This window comes from Balaenoptera ricei, chromosome 2 (genome assembly GCF_028023285.1).
Source record: "Balaenoptera ricei isolate mBalRic1 chromosome 2, mBalRic1.hap2, whole genome shotgun sequence".
NCBI lineage: Eukaryota > Metazoa > Chordata > Mammalia > Artiodactyla > Balaenopteridae > Balaenoptera > Balaenoptera ricei.
Genome location: NC_082640.1, coordinates 135,431,880 through 135,448,104, shown reverse-complemented (window position 1 = coordinate 135,448,104; position 16,225 = coordinate 135,431,880). Strand labels below are relative to the sequence as shown.

Sequence of the window (16,225 nt, the reverse complement as noted above, 5' to 3'; positions counted from 1 at the left end):
GTACATATGATAACATTATTACTTTTGTATAATTTCAAATATAGGGAATTACAGAATAAGCAGGATTTCTCTAAAAATTCTGTTGAATGAAAAAATTAGAATTAATAGATTGAGAATTCCAGGACTGATTCCAGCCTCCAGGGCACATTTTTATAATACAGACAAATATGATGTAAAGGACATTTTTACCCATGAATCTACTTGATAACAAACTACGTCCTCTTTAGTAGCTTCTAGCTGCATTGGAAATTTGGAAGGACAGTGAATTGTGGTTGTCCAGCAGTAGAAAGCAACACAATGTATTTAGCGTGTGGTCTTTATTTTTACAATGAAAAAGCATAATTTTTATGTAGATTCCAATTTACAAAGTTATCATATCTAGTTGTTTTTCTCTACATTAAAAGGTAACCCAAACATTTGTAAGTAACTATTCAGAATTATGCTATTGAAATAAAGGCATTAATTATTTGGTCTACATATCATATTTGCTTTAGATTTAAAATTAACTTTTTTTTTGTATCCTTGAAATGCTTCCCAAGATAGTCTTTGTTTTGTTTTGTTTTGTTTTGCCTTCCTGTAATGGCTTTGCCATTTATAATGAGATAGGAATGGTGTTCACTTTTCCTTTTGCTTATCAGGTTAGTGTGTATGTATATGTATTCTTAGGTGTTATTGATTTCTTGGACTATTGTTTCCCATCAACTGCCATGGATCTTTATGAAGAAAAAACTTTCCATTTTAGCTTTGTTTGTATTGGAGTACTTCAATAATAATTTATTTTCATAGATCTATCACCTCTGTGGCTTCATAGTGTAAATCAGATCCAGTTAAAATGACTGAGATCTGTTTTGTGCAAGATATGGGCAACTCTCTATCAGAGATATAGAGGCTACTAGGCAAGGCTCCTCCTCTAACTTTGATAAACATGGGTAGAAGTCAAAGTAAACAGTGATTATTATACAAAGTAGAAATTATTGTCAAAAAGAGGCACACAATAGTGCTATGGAGAGAACATTTCAGGATGGAGAGCAATAGCATGTGTAATATACAAAAGGAAGACAAAATCTTCAGAGACTGGCCATGTCTCTGGATGGCTGGAATAATAATTGGTATATGTGGGGAACAGTGGACTGTAAAGCTGGGAAGGTATACTGGGACTATATCATGGAAGGATTCAAATGACAGATCATAAGTCTGCTTATTTTTAATATTAGAAAATTAAATTTCTTTTAAAGATATTATGTTTTGCTATTCAATAACAATGTCTTGTTTTAAATAAAACAGAATTTCAAAGATAATGAGATATATCTACCCCACATGCACATTCATACTAAGTTAATACCTATATCAATTTGAAGTGAATATTTATTTCACCATCCTGTAGAAATACAAAATCTTGATTATGCCTTTTTATAGATCATGTTTCCAGAAGGAAATTGGTATGTGTTCCTGAGGCCGATATGAATTAAAAAGCATATACGTCTAAGAGGAATAATTATCCTTTTCATACTTCCACTCATTTAATACAGAAGATGTCGGCTAGCATATACTGTTATTTATTTAGAAGTTTATTATAAATTAGTCATTAGAGCTACAAAAAATGAGTGTAAATTGGAATGTTTGGTTTTTTTTTTCTTTTTACCGATATCTGAAAGTAAATATTAAAAGAAAGTTTCAATTCCTTTTCTAAGTAAAATAGAAATACTGCTTCAGGCTATCGGCATTATTTCACTAGACAGTGTCACCATTGGTAAGGGCCACTGACTAATGCATAGAATGCCTTCCCTTTATTTATTTTATTTAAAAAGTAATTTTAAAAATTTAAATACAGGAGTTTCAAATAATTTTGTGAATGTTAAAGAAATGTGTACTTAAATTTTACAAACTATATGTACTCTTGCTATTTCTCAAGAACTTTTGTAAAGATGTTCATGACATCATCTTGTGTATTGTAATTACACCATCTAATTACAAGACTGAACATATTTACATCAATTATGTAATTAGTTATAATTAGGCTAATTAGACTAATTATACAATTAGACAATAATCAACTGAAAATTCCTTTTTACAAATCATGGAAATTCACATGAAAAAAGACTTCCAGTATCACAGAATATTAAATTTATATGTTCAACAAAATAAATTAATATTATGCAATAAAACAGTTATAAGTAGTAAAGTCTAAATCATTATAAATATACTCATATGTATATGTACATGCCATTTGATAGCATATGTATATGCACATACATGTTTTATATATTCTCTATTTTGTTATACATTATGATATATTTTTAAAAAATATTCTGAGCTTTGGGAGTTGTTTATTGAGAGGAAGAGAGTCAGCCTGAATGCTTTCCTCATTTCCTGAATGTGGTGAATTAATTGAGTGGGGTTCAAATTCTTCCTTAACTCTGCCTGTTATTTTCTACATTCCTTTTACAGATTTTGTCTGTATTAGCCCCTCTCCCTCTTTGACATACTACATAGAGGAATCTTACATATTAACCTAGATGGCTGTCTCATAAGCTCAGACACCTTGGTAACTTGTTTCCTGACTGCAAGATGTAAATCATCTTAGTTCACCCAAAACGATTCTCCAGTCAAATGAGAGCTGAACTATGGGCAATTGTGGACCTAGAATTCACAGTAAAAGTTATTCCTCCATTTTGTCTGTCCTTCTCATGTGTCCACTTTGCTGCTCTGATCTGCATAAGAATTAACTAGGATATGCTGTGCACAAACCGTTATATTTATTGGACTATATTTTTTGGTCTTTAAAGAGTGGGAGTCATCTCAACAGTAAGGCCGTTTAAGCCTTAAAATCTCAATTACTACCCAATTTGTAGTCTTTACTTTTGGATAACATAAACAGTAGCAGCATTCCTAATCACAAGAGCTTAGGTATATAAAATATTTCCAGAATGCATTTACTACAAAAATGACCTCTGTATTTTAATGGCCATAGCTTCATTGCTGTTGGTTCAAATGTACTTGATTGTTTTATCAGTCCCTTGGGGCCTACTTCCCATTTACATTCTCTTGCTAATAATTGACTGTTCAATTCTTCTGTGGATGGCCCCTAGCTCAGCTTCTTAAATCTGTCTTTCAGCTTACCCTAATATAAAGATTTTTTTTTATTGTTATTACTACTGTTAGAGTCAATGTGGCTCAAAAAGGTTTACTGAAAACATTATGTGCAGGACAGTGAGTTGGCTCTGTTCTTTTCTTGTCAGCAATCTTGACTAAGTTGATAGCATGCAAAGCACTGCACAAATGGCAGGAATGGAATTTAAAGTGGCCTTATCTTATACAATGGAAAAGGCAGTATTAATATAAATATATAATGTAAATGACAGAAAACATATATAAACATATAAACAAATACAACTGGTACAGACAAAACATTAACTCAGAAAATAGAAAGAATGTAGGAAAAATACTTTTAGAGACTGTCTCAAGGGTAAGAGCTTTTAGTTTGAAAACTCTTCCTTGAAATAATGGCTGTATGGAAATATTCAAAATAACTGTAGGGGCATTTGTGTTTAATGGGTATACAGCTATGATGAGTGGAAATCATGTTTAAAATATTTTCCAACAAGAGAGGGCAGGTTTTGAAAAAAAATAATAATCAGGTAGACAAGTGGCATTCAACACCAAATAAGTAGTATTAGAATAAATTAAAACCTACTCTCACAGCCCATCTAGTCTGGCCTCTTCCAGGCTCTGAAATTTAATGTCAATCAATTGTCTTCATTTCTCTATATTCCAGCCACATTGATTTTCTATCTAACCCTCCAGCAGGGCAACCTTACTGCTGTGTTAGGTCTCCTCAGTTTTGGTTCCTACTATCTTTATCATACTATATGTGATAACTCATCTTTCAAACATCCTTCTAGTCATTCAAGTTTCAGCTCAAAAGCCTTAGAGATACCTCTCAGAATGTCCTATCCAGAATAGCTTACCACATCTCCATCTCTCTATCACATACCTTGTTTGATTTACTTGACAGCATTTAATACTTGTAAAAATCATTCTCTGTCTTTGTTTACATATTTATTGTTTCAAACGTAAAGTTTAATGTATTTTTCACTGTGTTCCCAGCATTTGGAAAGTACTTAGAGTAAGGCTATAGTTAGTTTTGTCTAAACATTTTTTCATTGAAATATTACATATATATAGAAAAGTACCTGAAACATAAGTGTATAGCATGATGCATTTTTTCACAGAGATCAGATTTCGCTTCGTAACGTGAATATCAAGAAACAGAACTTTCGAGCACCTCCTCTATGGTTGTAGTTAATTTAAGTCAAGAAACTGATGATCTCATAAAATTTGATAGACAGGAAGTGTGGCATAACATTTGAAAGAATTTGAAAGGATTGACTTTCTGTGACACAATTTTTATTTTTTTACAAAGAATAGGGAGAAGCAAGAGAATTGATGGTGTATTTATTCTAGTAGTGCAAGTAAAAATATTTAATTGTAGAAAAATTACAGAGAAAGAATCAGACAGTTTCCAATTGATTATTAATGTGGCAAGTATTATAGAAAGGGCAGAGAAATTACAAAATAATAAGAATGATACAAGAAATATAGCATCATACACATAGGACAGAATGCATAGTGGGAAAAATGAAGTCTAATTTTTATAGATTTTATATTTTTGTACCTTTTATTTTTAAAAGTCATTATGATTATATATTATAACTACATTACTTCTTGCAGAATATTATGAGTGGGAAGGCCAATTTTAAGTATATCCTGTCAACCAACAAATATTTATTAAGCAATGGATATAAAAGGCTCCCTATTAGGTGTTATTAGAGATATAAGATAACTCTGCCCCTAAGGGCCTCATGATTCCGTTAAAGAACATAAGTCAACACATTGAATGATAATTTCATAACCAAATACTCAATAGTGAGTTATAAATAGATATTTTGGTATAAAAATGAAATAGAAGTTCCAAAGGAAGAGAATTTACTTCTAACTGAGAAGGTCAGAAAAGAGTTACAGAGTAGATACAGATTTTTTTGAACTGCACTTCGGTTTAGATGGGAACAGAAAAAGATTCATATCAAGGGATAGTTTTATTAAAAAAACAGAGTTGAAATCATAAAAAGACATCTTAAAATAGGGATTAAACTAATTTGATGGGGATAAATATTAAATAAAAATAATAAATTAATACATAATAAATAAACTAATTTGTGTGAGGAATAAGAAAAAAGTAAATTTGCTTAGACTGGCGTAGAGTTTCAAATGACATACTAAAGGTTTTTGAAATAACCTGTCAGAGTAGGAGAGCTATTTAGGGTTTTCTAGCATGAAAATGACATGATGAAGGCAAGTATTGTGGCAGCATGCAGAGAGATTAGAATAAAGGAGAGCAACAGTTCTCGATACTAGGCAGTACATTACCTTAGCCGAAATAAGCTCTCAAGCCGTATTCATTAAATCAGTGGTTGATGAGGGACTACAGCAGATATCATGCCTGTAGATTGAAAAGCAAAGGTCATTCGTGAAAGAAAAACTAATGAATAATCTAAGGCACTTGATGCCATTGAATGTGGGGGAATGAGAAACAGTGAAGAGTGAATGATGACATGAGTCTTGAGTCTGGATTAGAGGAGAATGATAAGGTGATCATTAAAAAGTAGCACAACATCAGAAGAGAAAATTTATATGAGGTGATGCAGTGAGTGTAAGTGGAATGGAATGGTGAACTCATTGAGTTTGATATGACATTGTATGTCTTACTGATGAAAATCTTCGTCAGTCAGTTATCGAAGAACTTAGGTTAGAGGTCAGAGGTATAGATAGAAGTGGTGGAAGAGGACATGCATAGAGAGGTCAAGGGGAATCCAAGAGAGAAAAAATTCAATCTAGAAACAGAAGAGACAAGTCTAACTTGTTTGTTGGCAAAGTATGTAGTGGCTTTTTTGGGGGTAAGGGCTCTGTAATGCAAGAAGAAGTCGATAAATGTAAACAACAACAAAAATAATGGTCAAAAAGAATTAGAAAACCAGGATAGATTATCTTAAGAGATCCAGATGGGGTGGGGAGAAACTCAAGTGCAAGAGTGTAATGGCTAGCAAACATTGCAACTAAAAGGACAGGAAAAGTTTTGAAAAGCAGGATTTCATTAATTACAATACTATTGGTGATGGTTTTTAAGTGTGATATATTTTTTTTTTTTTGCTTAGAAATTTGTCAGGTATCTATATATAAATGCTAATTGAAACCATGATAATGCATCAGATTGCTCTAGGAATATAGTATAGTAGAAGATTGCAGACTAAAATTTGTATAGTAGATAGAAAATGAAATAGAATACAACCAAAAAGTGTCTAAATTATTATATTTCTAATTTTTTACCTACACACAAGGAACTGTCAAAATTGCAAAGGTAATCTAAAGTGTTAGAAGTAAGCAGAGAAGTACAGAAGCATAAAAAAGAAATAAAGATTTATTGAATTTTAACAAAAGAGCATTATTAATGACATTAGAAGATACAGTTTCAGCAAAGTGTTGAAATAGTATCCAGAAAATATGGATTAAAAAATAATTTGTCAGTGGAAACAGAAACAAGAAATACTGGCAGAATATGATTAATTCTATGTGAATAAAGAGACTTTATCATTAAATACGCATCTAAATGACACTGTTCATCCTCTGCATATATTTGAGAATTGTTATCACTGCATGATTCCTTTTAGAATGTTGACTATGTATATTAACATCTGTTGAGTTCATATCAGGTACCAAGCAGGTAATAAATTCTGGATAAATAAATATGCATAAAGCAAAACCCTGAGTGGTGAACGATAAGTAGTCATAGTACTTTTAATTGCAAAAGTATTCATTTAAAAAGCGTCTCTCTACGCTAAGTCCTGTACTAGGTGCTTAGAACATAGTGCTGAGAACAAGACAGACATAATCTCTGCCCTCTAGATACTTACTGGCAAGGGGAGGAGTATGGCAGAAAATAAATCTATTACCAAAATAAGTGGAAAAATGAGACTGTGTTATAAAAAGATATAAGCAGAACTCATAAAAATGAATTTCTCCTTTTCCAGAAAGTAAGGAAAGACTTACCTGTGGAAGTGAGGAGTGTTGGGATTTAAGAATGAGATGAAATTGATTAGGCATAGAGAGGTGAGGAACCAGGCATATGCAAAGGGTCTGTGGCCAAAGGAAGCTGAATGTGTGTAAGGCATTACAAAAATGAGAGGAGACTGGGGAGGCAAGGAGAATGCAGGTCATATAGGGTTGACAGTCATGTTAACAACTGTTACGTTTATGTTAAGGACAATACCATTGTTATTCCTGTGATTTAAGCAGAGAAATGGCATGATCAGATTTCCATGTTAAAAAAAAGTTCTGATTCTAGATTAGAGGATCATGCTTGCTTGGATTCTTAAACTATACCAAGCACAATCAGAAATTTCTCAGCTGAATGTTGTGTTTAGAGCATTACTTTTAAAAATAAATAAAAGAATGTTCAGAATTGAACATGTTGAAAGGTCAATAAAATCTGAGATAAAGATACTGAATATATGAATAAGATGTAATAATTGAAAGCCTAAGATTCCTGTTAACTAAAGAATAAAGAGTAGATTTAGACTTGAAGTCCATTTTTGCATATGTTGAGTTTTAGGTACCTATGAGACATCAAAATGGACATATTGAGGTAAAAAATTGGCATATACGTCTAAAACTTGAGGGAGAATTTTGGAATAGGGATAAAGACTTGAGGGGAGCCAGGAATAAATTCATCAGGCTTGTAGTATAAATTCATCAGCAAGGATAAAATCATTTAAGGGAATTTTATAAAGTGTGATTAACTGTAGAACAAATAGAATTCCAGAGAATACCAAAAGTTAATTAAGTGTTGAGAGGAGAAAGAAAAGTGAAGAAATCTAAGCAACAACAGTCAAAGAGGTAGGAGGAGTAAGATGTATTATCTCATTCAAAAAACTATCTGAGTCAGCAGGTTCTAGTATAACATTCTTTCAACTATGCTTTGTAACTAAGCACACTTTTATATGCACTGTATATAGTTAATATAAATGAGAACTCTGTAATACTTTGAGAGCATGTTTTAAAATTTGGGCTGGCCAAAAAGTTCGTTCGGATTTTTCCATAAGCTATTATGGAAAAACTCGAACGAACTTTTTGGCCAACCCAATATAAATTCTAGAACCATACACTCTGACTCTGTGTATATTCCTGTGGGGTGTATTTGCGTCTGTTTATACAGAAAAAAGGCAACGTCTTTCCTAAAGAAAAATTGAAAGATAGAAGATTATTATTTATCCCACTGAGGAAAATGCTCAAGGTGTGACTGTTTTAAGACTGAATTTTGACAATGAATGAAAGGAATTATGGCCAAATACCCATGCACACTGAAGGAAAGACTCATTTGACATTTGGAAAACTCTGTGTGCCTGCATATGTGTGGGCAAGCTTTTTTTTCTGCAACTGAACAGGCAGTGTCTTTATGTATTAAATCACTAAATATTCTGATTCTTCTGAATAGTGTATCAAAGTATTGCAATTTTTAGGACTTGAATGATGTTACTTAAGTAAAATAAAAGAAACACATGGTTCTGTACAGATGTTATCTGGAAAAAATTAACATTTTAAAAATGCTCTACCAAATATGATGTCATTGGGAGACTTTTTACCATCTCCATAATTAAGTTACTTGTGAAAGGAACTATTTTGAGAGATGCATTAATAACTTTAGATGGTAAAGAAATCCCAGGAGACCTTATTTGAATTGGGCAGGTTTTTTCCTCTTCTTCTTCTTCTTGTTTGTTCTTTTTATCTTTTGAACAATTTCAGTGTTTTTGCATGGTCTTTTTTGGCTCATCAAGAGTGTGTAAGATTTTTTTTTTTTAATTTTATTTATTTATTATTTATTTATGGCTGTGTTGGGTCTTCGTTTCTGTGCGAGGGCTTTCTCTAGTTGTGGCAAGTGGGGGCCACTCTTCATCGCGGTGCGCGGGCCTCTCACTATCACAGCCTCTCTTGTTGCGGAGCACAGGCTCCAGACACGCAGGCTCAGCAATTGTGGCTCACGGGGCCAGTTGCTCTGCGGCATGTGGGATCCTCCCAAACCAGGGCTCGAACCCGTGTCCCCTGCATTGGCAGGCAGATTCTCAACCACTGCGCCACCAGGGAAGCCCTGTAAGATGTTTTTGACCACTTGCCTGATTTGAGTCTATCTGCAATTTTGCAGATTTACCCAGGAGACTTAAACCTTGAATTCCTGAACATAAATTAACACAAATAATAATAATATAGAAACACTCATGAATACTTTTTTTTTTATGAATACTTTTTAAATGCAGTTTAAGATTTATCATCTGTCATTGCTCCATATACACAAAATATTTATGTATGTTTAATTTAATTATCTATCATTAGATTGACCTCATTAACTTTGTTTTACCAACAGTGTTTCATTTATTGGCTCTTCAGAATCCTTTTCTTTCATAACATTTCATGTTGAAGCCTGCATAGGTTACAGTGTTTGTTGAATAAACTCCATTATTAAGTACACTGTTCTAATAATTTGCATAACTACCACCAGAAATAGATTTCCCCCCTTAGGAAGCTAGTTTGCAAAAAAAAAAAAAAAAAAAAGCTATGAATTTTCATTGTAGTCAGTTTTTATCTCCATGCACATTACAGTTTGATTTTTAAATGTGATAGTTTTTTTTTTTTGTTTTAATTTAGGGTATTTTCCTTAAAAAATGGCAATCTGCCATATTTTGATAATATAATTTTAAATACAGTGCCATGATTCATCCATTTATTAATTTTGGTTACCATTGACTTTTTCTAATGACTTTTTCTACATTTTCAGGGTGAAACAAAGATATTAAAACTAAAGAATCTTCGACCTCAGGACTATGCTAATTATAGCTGCATTGCTTCAGTGAGGAATGTATGTAATATTCCTGATAAGATGGTGTCATTTAGACTTTCCAATAAAACAGGTACGGAACTACCTCTGAATGTTTTATTTCTGTTATCCACAACAAATGTTTAAAAAGTCTCTTTAACTTTTTTATACACCAAATGATTTCTATAGTATATGTAAGGAACAAGGCATCTTTTCTTTCCAGAAAATTCTGTAGTATATAAAAAACTTTTAAGTGGACACTATAAAATTTAATTGCAATATGCTCCCATGTAATATGTTTGTTTATACAGCAAGCAAAATTACAGTTCCTTAAAATAATGTATTCATAAATGTCACAAGCCAGCCTATATTCTGTTCAAAGAAATTGCTGAGAAATATTAGATTTTTCATATGAAAATTTGTGCTCTAAATTGCTAAAAGTGTTTTGTGATTCCAAAACTGAGTAAAAGAACCTTTTTCTTACTCTGTTTCATGTCAAGAAAGCTAATTGGTAATTTCAGGTAGGTGTTTTTAGGAAAGTATTTTTGTAGAAAATGTCAAAACATTAGCAAGACTGCAACTTATGTTAGCCTGTGTTTAGTAATATAGACCTCAGAATAATTGCAAACATATTAATAAGAAATGTCTAAGTGAAAGAGCAAAGAGAGCATGTGAATGAACTATCTTTTGTAAGGTTGTATATAAAGAAGCACTTAAAAATTAGAATTTGAACAGGTTTTGAGAAATTTTCATTGGCAATTAATATGAATTTTTACTCTTAAATCATTATATTAAAATATAGAGTTTTAAACGTACTTTTCCCATTAACAAAAACCTTGAAAAGTGTGGGCTTTGGTGTTCCTTGGTTTGGGTCCCAGTTCTGTCACTTATTAGCTCTTGGATCTTGTTGAGCAAGTCACTTCACTCTTCTTTGCCTCAGTTTCCTCATAAACTCATAAACTTATAGGAAGGAATTACTGAGTTGATGTATATAAAGCATGTGGAACATACTTTATTTATTCCTCTGACAATGAGCTAGTAGTTAGCAACCCCATCCAGCTCATTTGGTGGAAAGATTAAACCTAGGACTTTCTGCAAAGATGAAATCTTGTGTGCTCATACGTTGATTCATCAACATGTGTTCCACTGAGTTGTTCAAATTTTGAAAGGTCGTTCTTTTATTTATTCATTCATTTATTCATGCATTTATTCATCAGAAACTTACTGTGTTCCTATTATGGGTCAGCAGTGATAGGCATAGGGCTATTGGCTAAGATGTAAATCGCCTTAAACTAGAGAAATCCTCATTAAGCACTGGATAAAAGTATTAGAGGAAATTAAAAGAAGAATGTGGCAGACAAAAACTTTATCAAGAAAGATGAGAAGGACTTGATGAAAACTGTGTTGCAGGAAAAAATAGAATTATAAAATCTTGCTGGCCCTAAGACTTATAAAAGTTAATAATTTCATTTCACTTAAAAGAACAAATAGGATATTGAGAAATAAAAATCAGTTATTAATGTAAGAACTTGGTGTGATTACATTATTCTTCTTGGCATGAACTATTTTGTGAATTATTATAACTGATTTTGTTTTTCTTAGTTTCTTTAATGTATTTTTAGAATACACATGATTCAGAGAGAAAAATTAAAAATTAAATGGAAGTAGGTCCTATGGGATGGGTAAAGGCATTGCAGTGTGTCAATGGAGATAGTCCATAAACAGTCTATAATAGGAATATAAAAGAGTTTTATTTGAGCCAAAATGAGGACTATAGCCCAGGAGACACAGATTCAGGAAGCACCTGAATTGTGTTCCACCAGGCTGCAAAATGGGGGATGCTTATAAAGGCAAAATTACGTAAGTTGTTTGTCAATAATTAGAATTGGAGCTGGCAAGAAGTAAGGGTGCTTGTTAAGCAAGTATTGGTTGGGGTCTGAAATGGTTGCACAGTTATAAGGGAAGACCTTGAGACCATAAGGTTGCAGCTCGCTGCTGCTTGCAGATGTCATTTTGAGAACAATTGATGGTGTGCTTGAGTCTGATACAGTTCATAAAATTCAAGTTCCCAATGATGCAGGAATGTGTCTGAAACCACATCCACAATGGCCATCTGGCTCCATCCTGGATGCCTGAAACACAGTTACTCCATTTTGATTTTTAAATTCATTCTTTTCTTTAATGGTTAAAGCAGACATACAATGCATGTTGACAGGCCATAAGGTAGGCTGTTCTAGTCCAAGCCAAATCATGTATAAGCCAGACTGACTTCCCCATACCTCAATGTGTGTGAAAATTTCTTCCATCCAGTGGAATGAAAAATAACATAATAGTGGTATATTATTACTTATGTTACAACCTTTCACTTGAGAAATACTTTATTAATTTTAAAAGTACTTCATGTTTATTAGTTTAGTTTATCTTTATAACTACTGGGATGTAAACAGGTGGATTTTTTTTTTTTTTTTTTGCCATGTGTTTTCCTATCACCTGACACGTAATAAACTGGCCTGTAGCAATTGAAGTATCTTCATTGGGACCTACTGTATAGCACAGGGAACTCTGCTCAATACTCCGTAGTAACCTAAATGGGAAAAGAACTTGAAAAAGAATAGATACATGTATATGTATAACTGAATCACTCTGCTGTACACCTGAAACTAACACAACATTGTTAATCAACTATACTCCAATATAAAATTAAAATTTTAAAAAATAAAAAAAAGTATCCTTATTGGGTTATTTTGAGGATGAACTGAATTAACACAAACAAAAAGTCTTTAAAGACCAAGGTACAATGAAATTATATTTAATATTTTTATGTTGAACAAATGTGTGATTTTATTATTTTCTAATTCCCCACAGCTAGTAACCAAGGGGAGGGGACAAGATTGATCCCAGTGTTTGAAGGGTTATTTTAAAATAGGAGACTGACTAGCTACTCAAAATTTTTGTGGAGCTGAGAAAATGATCTTAAATCTCAGCCATAGTGTTTTAGTAGGAGTAAATAAGGACTTCTTAAAGTGGAAAGGAGAAAATTATCAGAAGAGGTGACAGACTTTCCAACTCCTGACATCTTGTAAAGCAGCTGGGTGACTATTTCTAAGATGATTTTTAACAATTATCAGCTCAGAAAACAGAGATTTGACTTCTTGTCCTATGAAGAGCACAAGATCACTTTCAGTTTTCTGGTCCATTATTTTTTAAGCAAAAATATTATATATCTAGACTGAGCAAACAAAATAAACTCTTTTATAAACTCACAAAATTTTAGATTGACAGTCATTACAAAATGAGCTTCAGAGTTATGGTAAATAATTGGGTTTAAAAATATAAGCTAGTACCTTGTTTGACTCTTCAATAACTATAATCAGGTATGTCATGTGCTTGGTGCTTTACATATTCAAACCAGGTTTGCTTCAGCACTTTTCCCATCTGGCTGTGCACAAAATAGGGAGAGTTTGTGCATTTCAAATAGGTGAAATCATTGAGGTAGCTCTCAAAGTACACCAGGAATAAATTAAGCTTTCATCATCTCCATGCAAACAGGTCTATAAACTAACAAATAAGTTCATTGCTTTTCTAACATCAGAAGAAGATCCTAAGTCACCATTGCCATAACCAACATGAGAGTCAGGTGCTCTTTAAGTTTTCCCTCTTGTGAATCTCTAAATGAGAGAGATAAAGTTCCCATATTTTTAACTCATGGTTTGCACAATGTCAAGGAAAATGTGTAACTTATTGAGGAGGAGAATATTCTACAATATTATAAATACTGTAATATGTTTGATTAATCTCTGTTAATATACTTAGGAAAGTGTAACTTTGGAAATAATTTTTGGAATAGAGATCAAATAATTGACTAAAAAATGTATTTTTGGTACAGACAAAATTTCACTTTAACATCTCTATAGTCAAATAAACTTTTAAATTTCAGTCAGTCTATTGACCTGATTTGCACAATGCCCAAATGACACAGCATATGAAGACAGAAACAATGTCTGCTGTAGATAAGGATTTCTAAAAGTTTTTTGCAACAGAACAGTTGTATCATGGAGTACAGATTCCTGGACCCATTCCATATCTACTGAATTAGACTTTCTGGGGAATGACCTGGCAATGTATATATTTAAACAAGTGTAAATAATTGCTTTGGAAAACAAATGTCTTTGTTATCAGTCATGTTTTCCATGACCCCATTACATTTTGTGAATAGGAATTTTTGTTAATAAAAATCAATTTCCTAGAACTGCTTAAAAAAGCAATGTCTAGGCATCATTTTAAAAGTCAGTGTCATCTGTAGATTTACCAATAATGTGTTTTCTTAACTTTCTTACTCTTAATTGACATCATAGTGGAGCTTATAACTGTATATCTGTCATGGAGTGTCCAATCATTTGTTGGCCCCTGTTGATTACTTGCCATGCTATGAAAAATCTTCTGTTACATAAATGTCATTATTTATCATACTAATCTAATTATCTTAGACCTTATCAAGAACAATTCACAGAATTTTATAAAACATAAAATGTTATGTTTATTTATTTCTTGTCATGCACACCCCCTGACCAGTTGGCATAATTTTGTAGCAGGGTCTAAAAGTTGTTTTGATTGTTTTTCTACTCCCATTTGGAAGAAAATGAATATTGGCTCTTAATTGGTAAATTCTTAATTTAGTTGTATTTTTCATAGTTTATTAAAATAAACCTATTAAAATTTGTAAATTTAGAAAATTTTAAAATACAGGTATATTTTAAATTATCATAATTATGGTAACTATAAACTATTTGAAATTTCTCAGATTATGTGTATTTCTAACATGAGGGCACCTACAAATTATGATTTTAAAAAATTAATTTATTTTAATATATTTCAGGCAGTTATATGTTGATGACTCATGATTTCAAAGGCAAATAAGAATTAATTATGTTATTTATATTAGGATGAAATACAAACTTTGTACCTGCTTGAGAGGTTATGATGAATTCTATAAAGAAATGGGGCAGGTGGGGCTAATTTTACTTAATTATATAGGTCCTTTGATTCAGTCTGCTCAAATTTAGCATTTATAAAATTATCCAGTTAGGATGCTTTCCATAAATGTGCATTACATCTAGGAACCAAGTCATTGAAATGTATTACTGGCTATAGAAATACGGAAACCTATACTCCCTTCTTCTTTTCCTCCCGCTCTCCTTTCTTTCTTTCTTTCTTTCTCTCTTTTTTTCCCCTCCAATCTGTCTCAGTAAATTTTACCACGGAAAGAGATAGAGGTTAGGAAGCATCTCTGTTCCCTTTGTTAGACAACTATTATCTGTTCTTATTATTTTATATAACCTGTAGGGAAGTTGTTAATGTAAATGTTCAGCAATTGCTGTGAGACTCAATATAAAACTTTTTGTATGCTGTGATCTATTCATGGTAGTTCTCTTCTATGTTTAGAGGTATTTAAATTATCTGAGTGTTATGAAAAATAAAATAATGTTTCAGTTATAGGAATTTCATAGAAATAATTGTCTGTAATAAGGATAGTGTGGACATAAACACCTCCTCTTGTAAAATAGTATGTCCATTGTCATAGATAGCCCATTTAAGGGCAAAAGGAAATGGCAGGAGAAACTTTGCTGTCATCATACCTGAGTACTAACTTCATGCATCTTTCTTAGCCATGTGGATATTTGAACTTCTTTCCTTCAAGCAAGCTCCACAGCATCTAGACAAACAGTAGCACCAATTATTAGACTCTACGTGTATTTTTTTCACCAACAATTACAGCTTTAAAGAAAGGCTATGTTTGTGAGAGATACTTAGTGTAAATACAATGACTTCCTGTATTAGTCTGCTTGGCTGCCATAACAGAATACCACAGACTGAGTGGCTTAAACAACAGAAATGTATTTTCTCACAGTTTGGAAGCCAGAAGTTCATGATTAAGGTGCAGTCAGGGTTGATTTTTGGTGAGGCCTCCCTTTCCTGGCCTGTAGTTGTCACCTTCTGATTGTGGCCTTTCCTCTGTGGTTCTTGGAGCGAGAGAGTAAGGAGCTCTGATGTTTCTTCTGACTCTAACAAGGACACCAGCTCTAGCAGATTAAAGTTCCACCTTTATCACCTCATTTAAATTTACTTAACCACCCTAAAGGCCCTGTCTTCAAATACAGTCACATTGAAGGTTAGGGCTTCAAAATACAAATTTGAGGGGGGCCACAATTCAGTTCGTAACACTTTAAAATGACTGAAAATGGCCTCTGCATTTAGGATTCCTTTTCTTTTAAAATTTCAGATATAAGTTCATAATATATGTTA

General features: G+C 32.5%; 1 protein-coding gene across 1 annotated transcript in view; it reads left to right on the top strand.

Annotated features, from left to right (window-relative positions):
- Window positions 1-16,225, top strand: part of MDGA2 (MAM domain containing glycosylphosphatidylinositol anchor 2) — an 822,473-nt gene that overhangs the window by 522,871 nt on the left and 283,377 nt on the right. Inside the window, exon 5 of the mRNA XM_059915690.1 lies at window positions 9,884-10,016. Within this exon, the coding sequence (XP_059771673.1) occupies window positions 9,884-10,016 (133 nt within the window). The remainder of the gene's footprint in view (window positions 1-9,883; window positions 10,017-16,225) is intronic.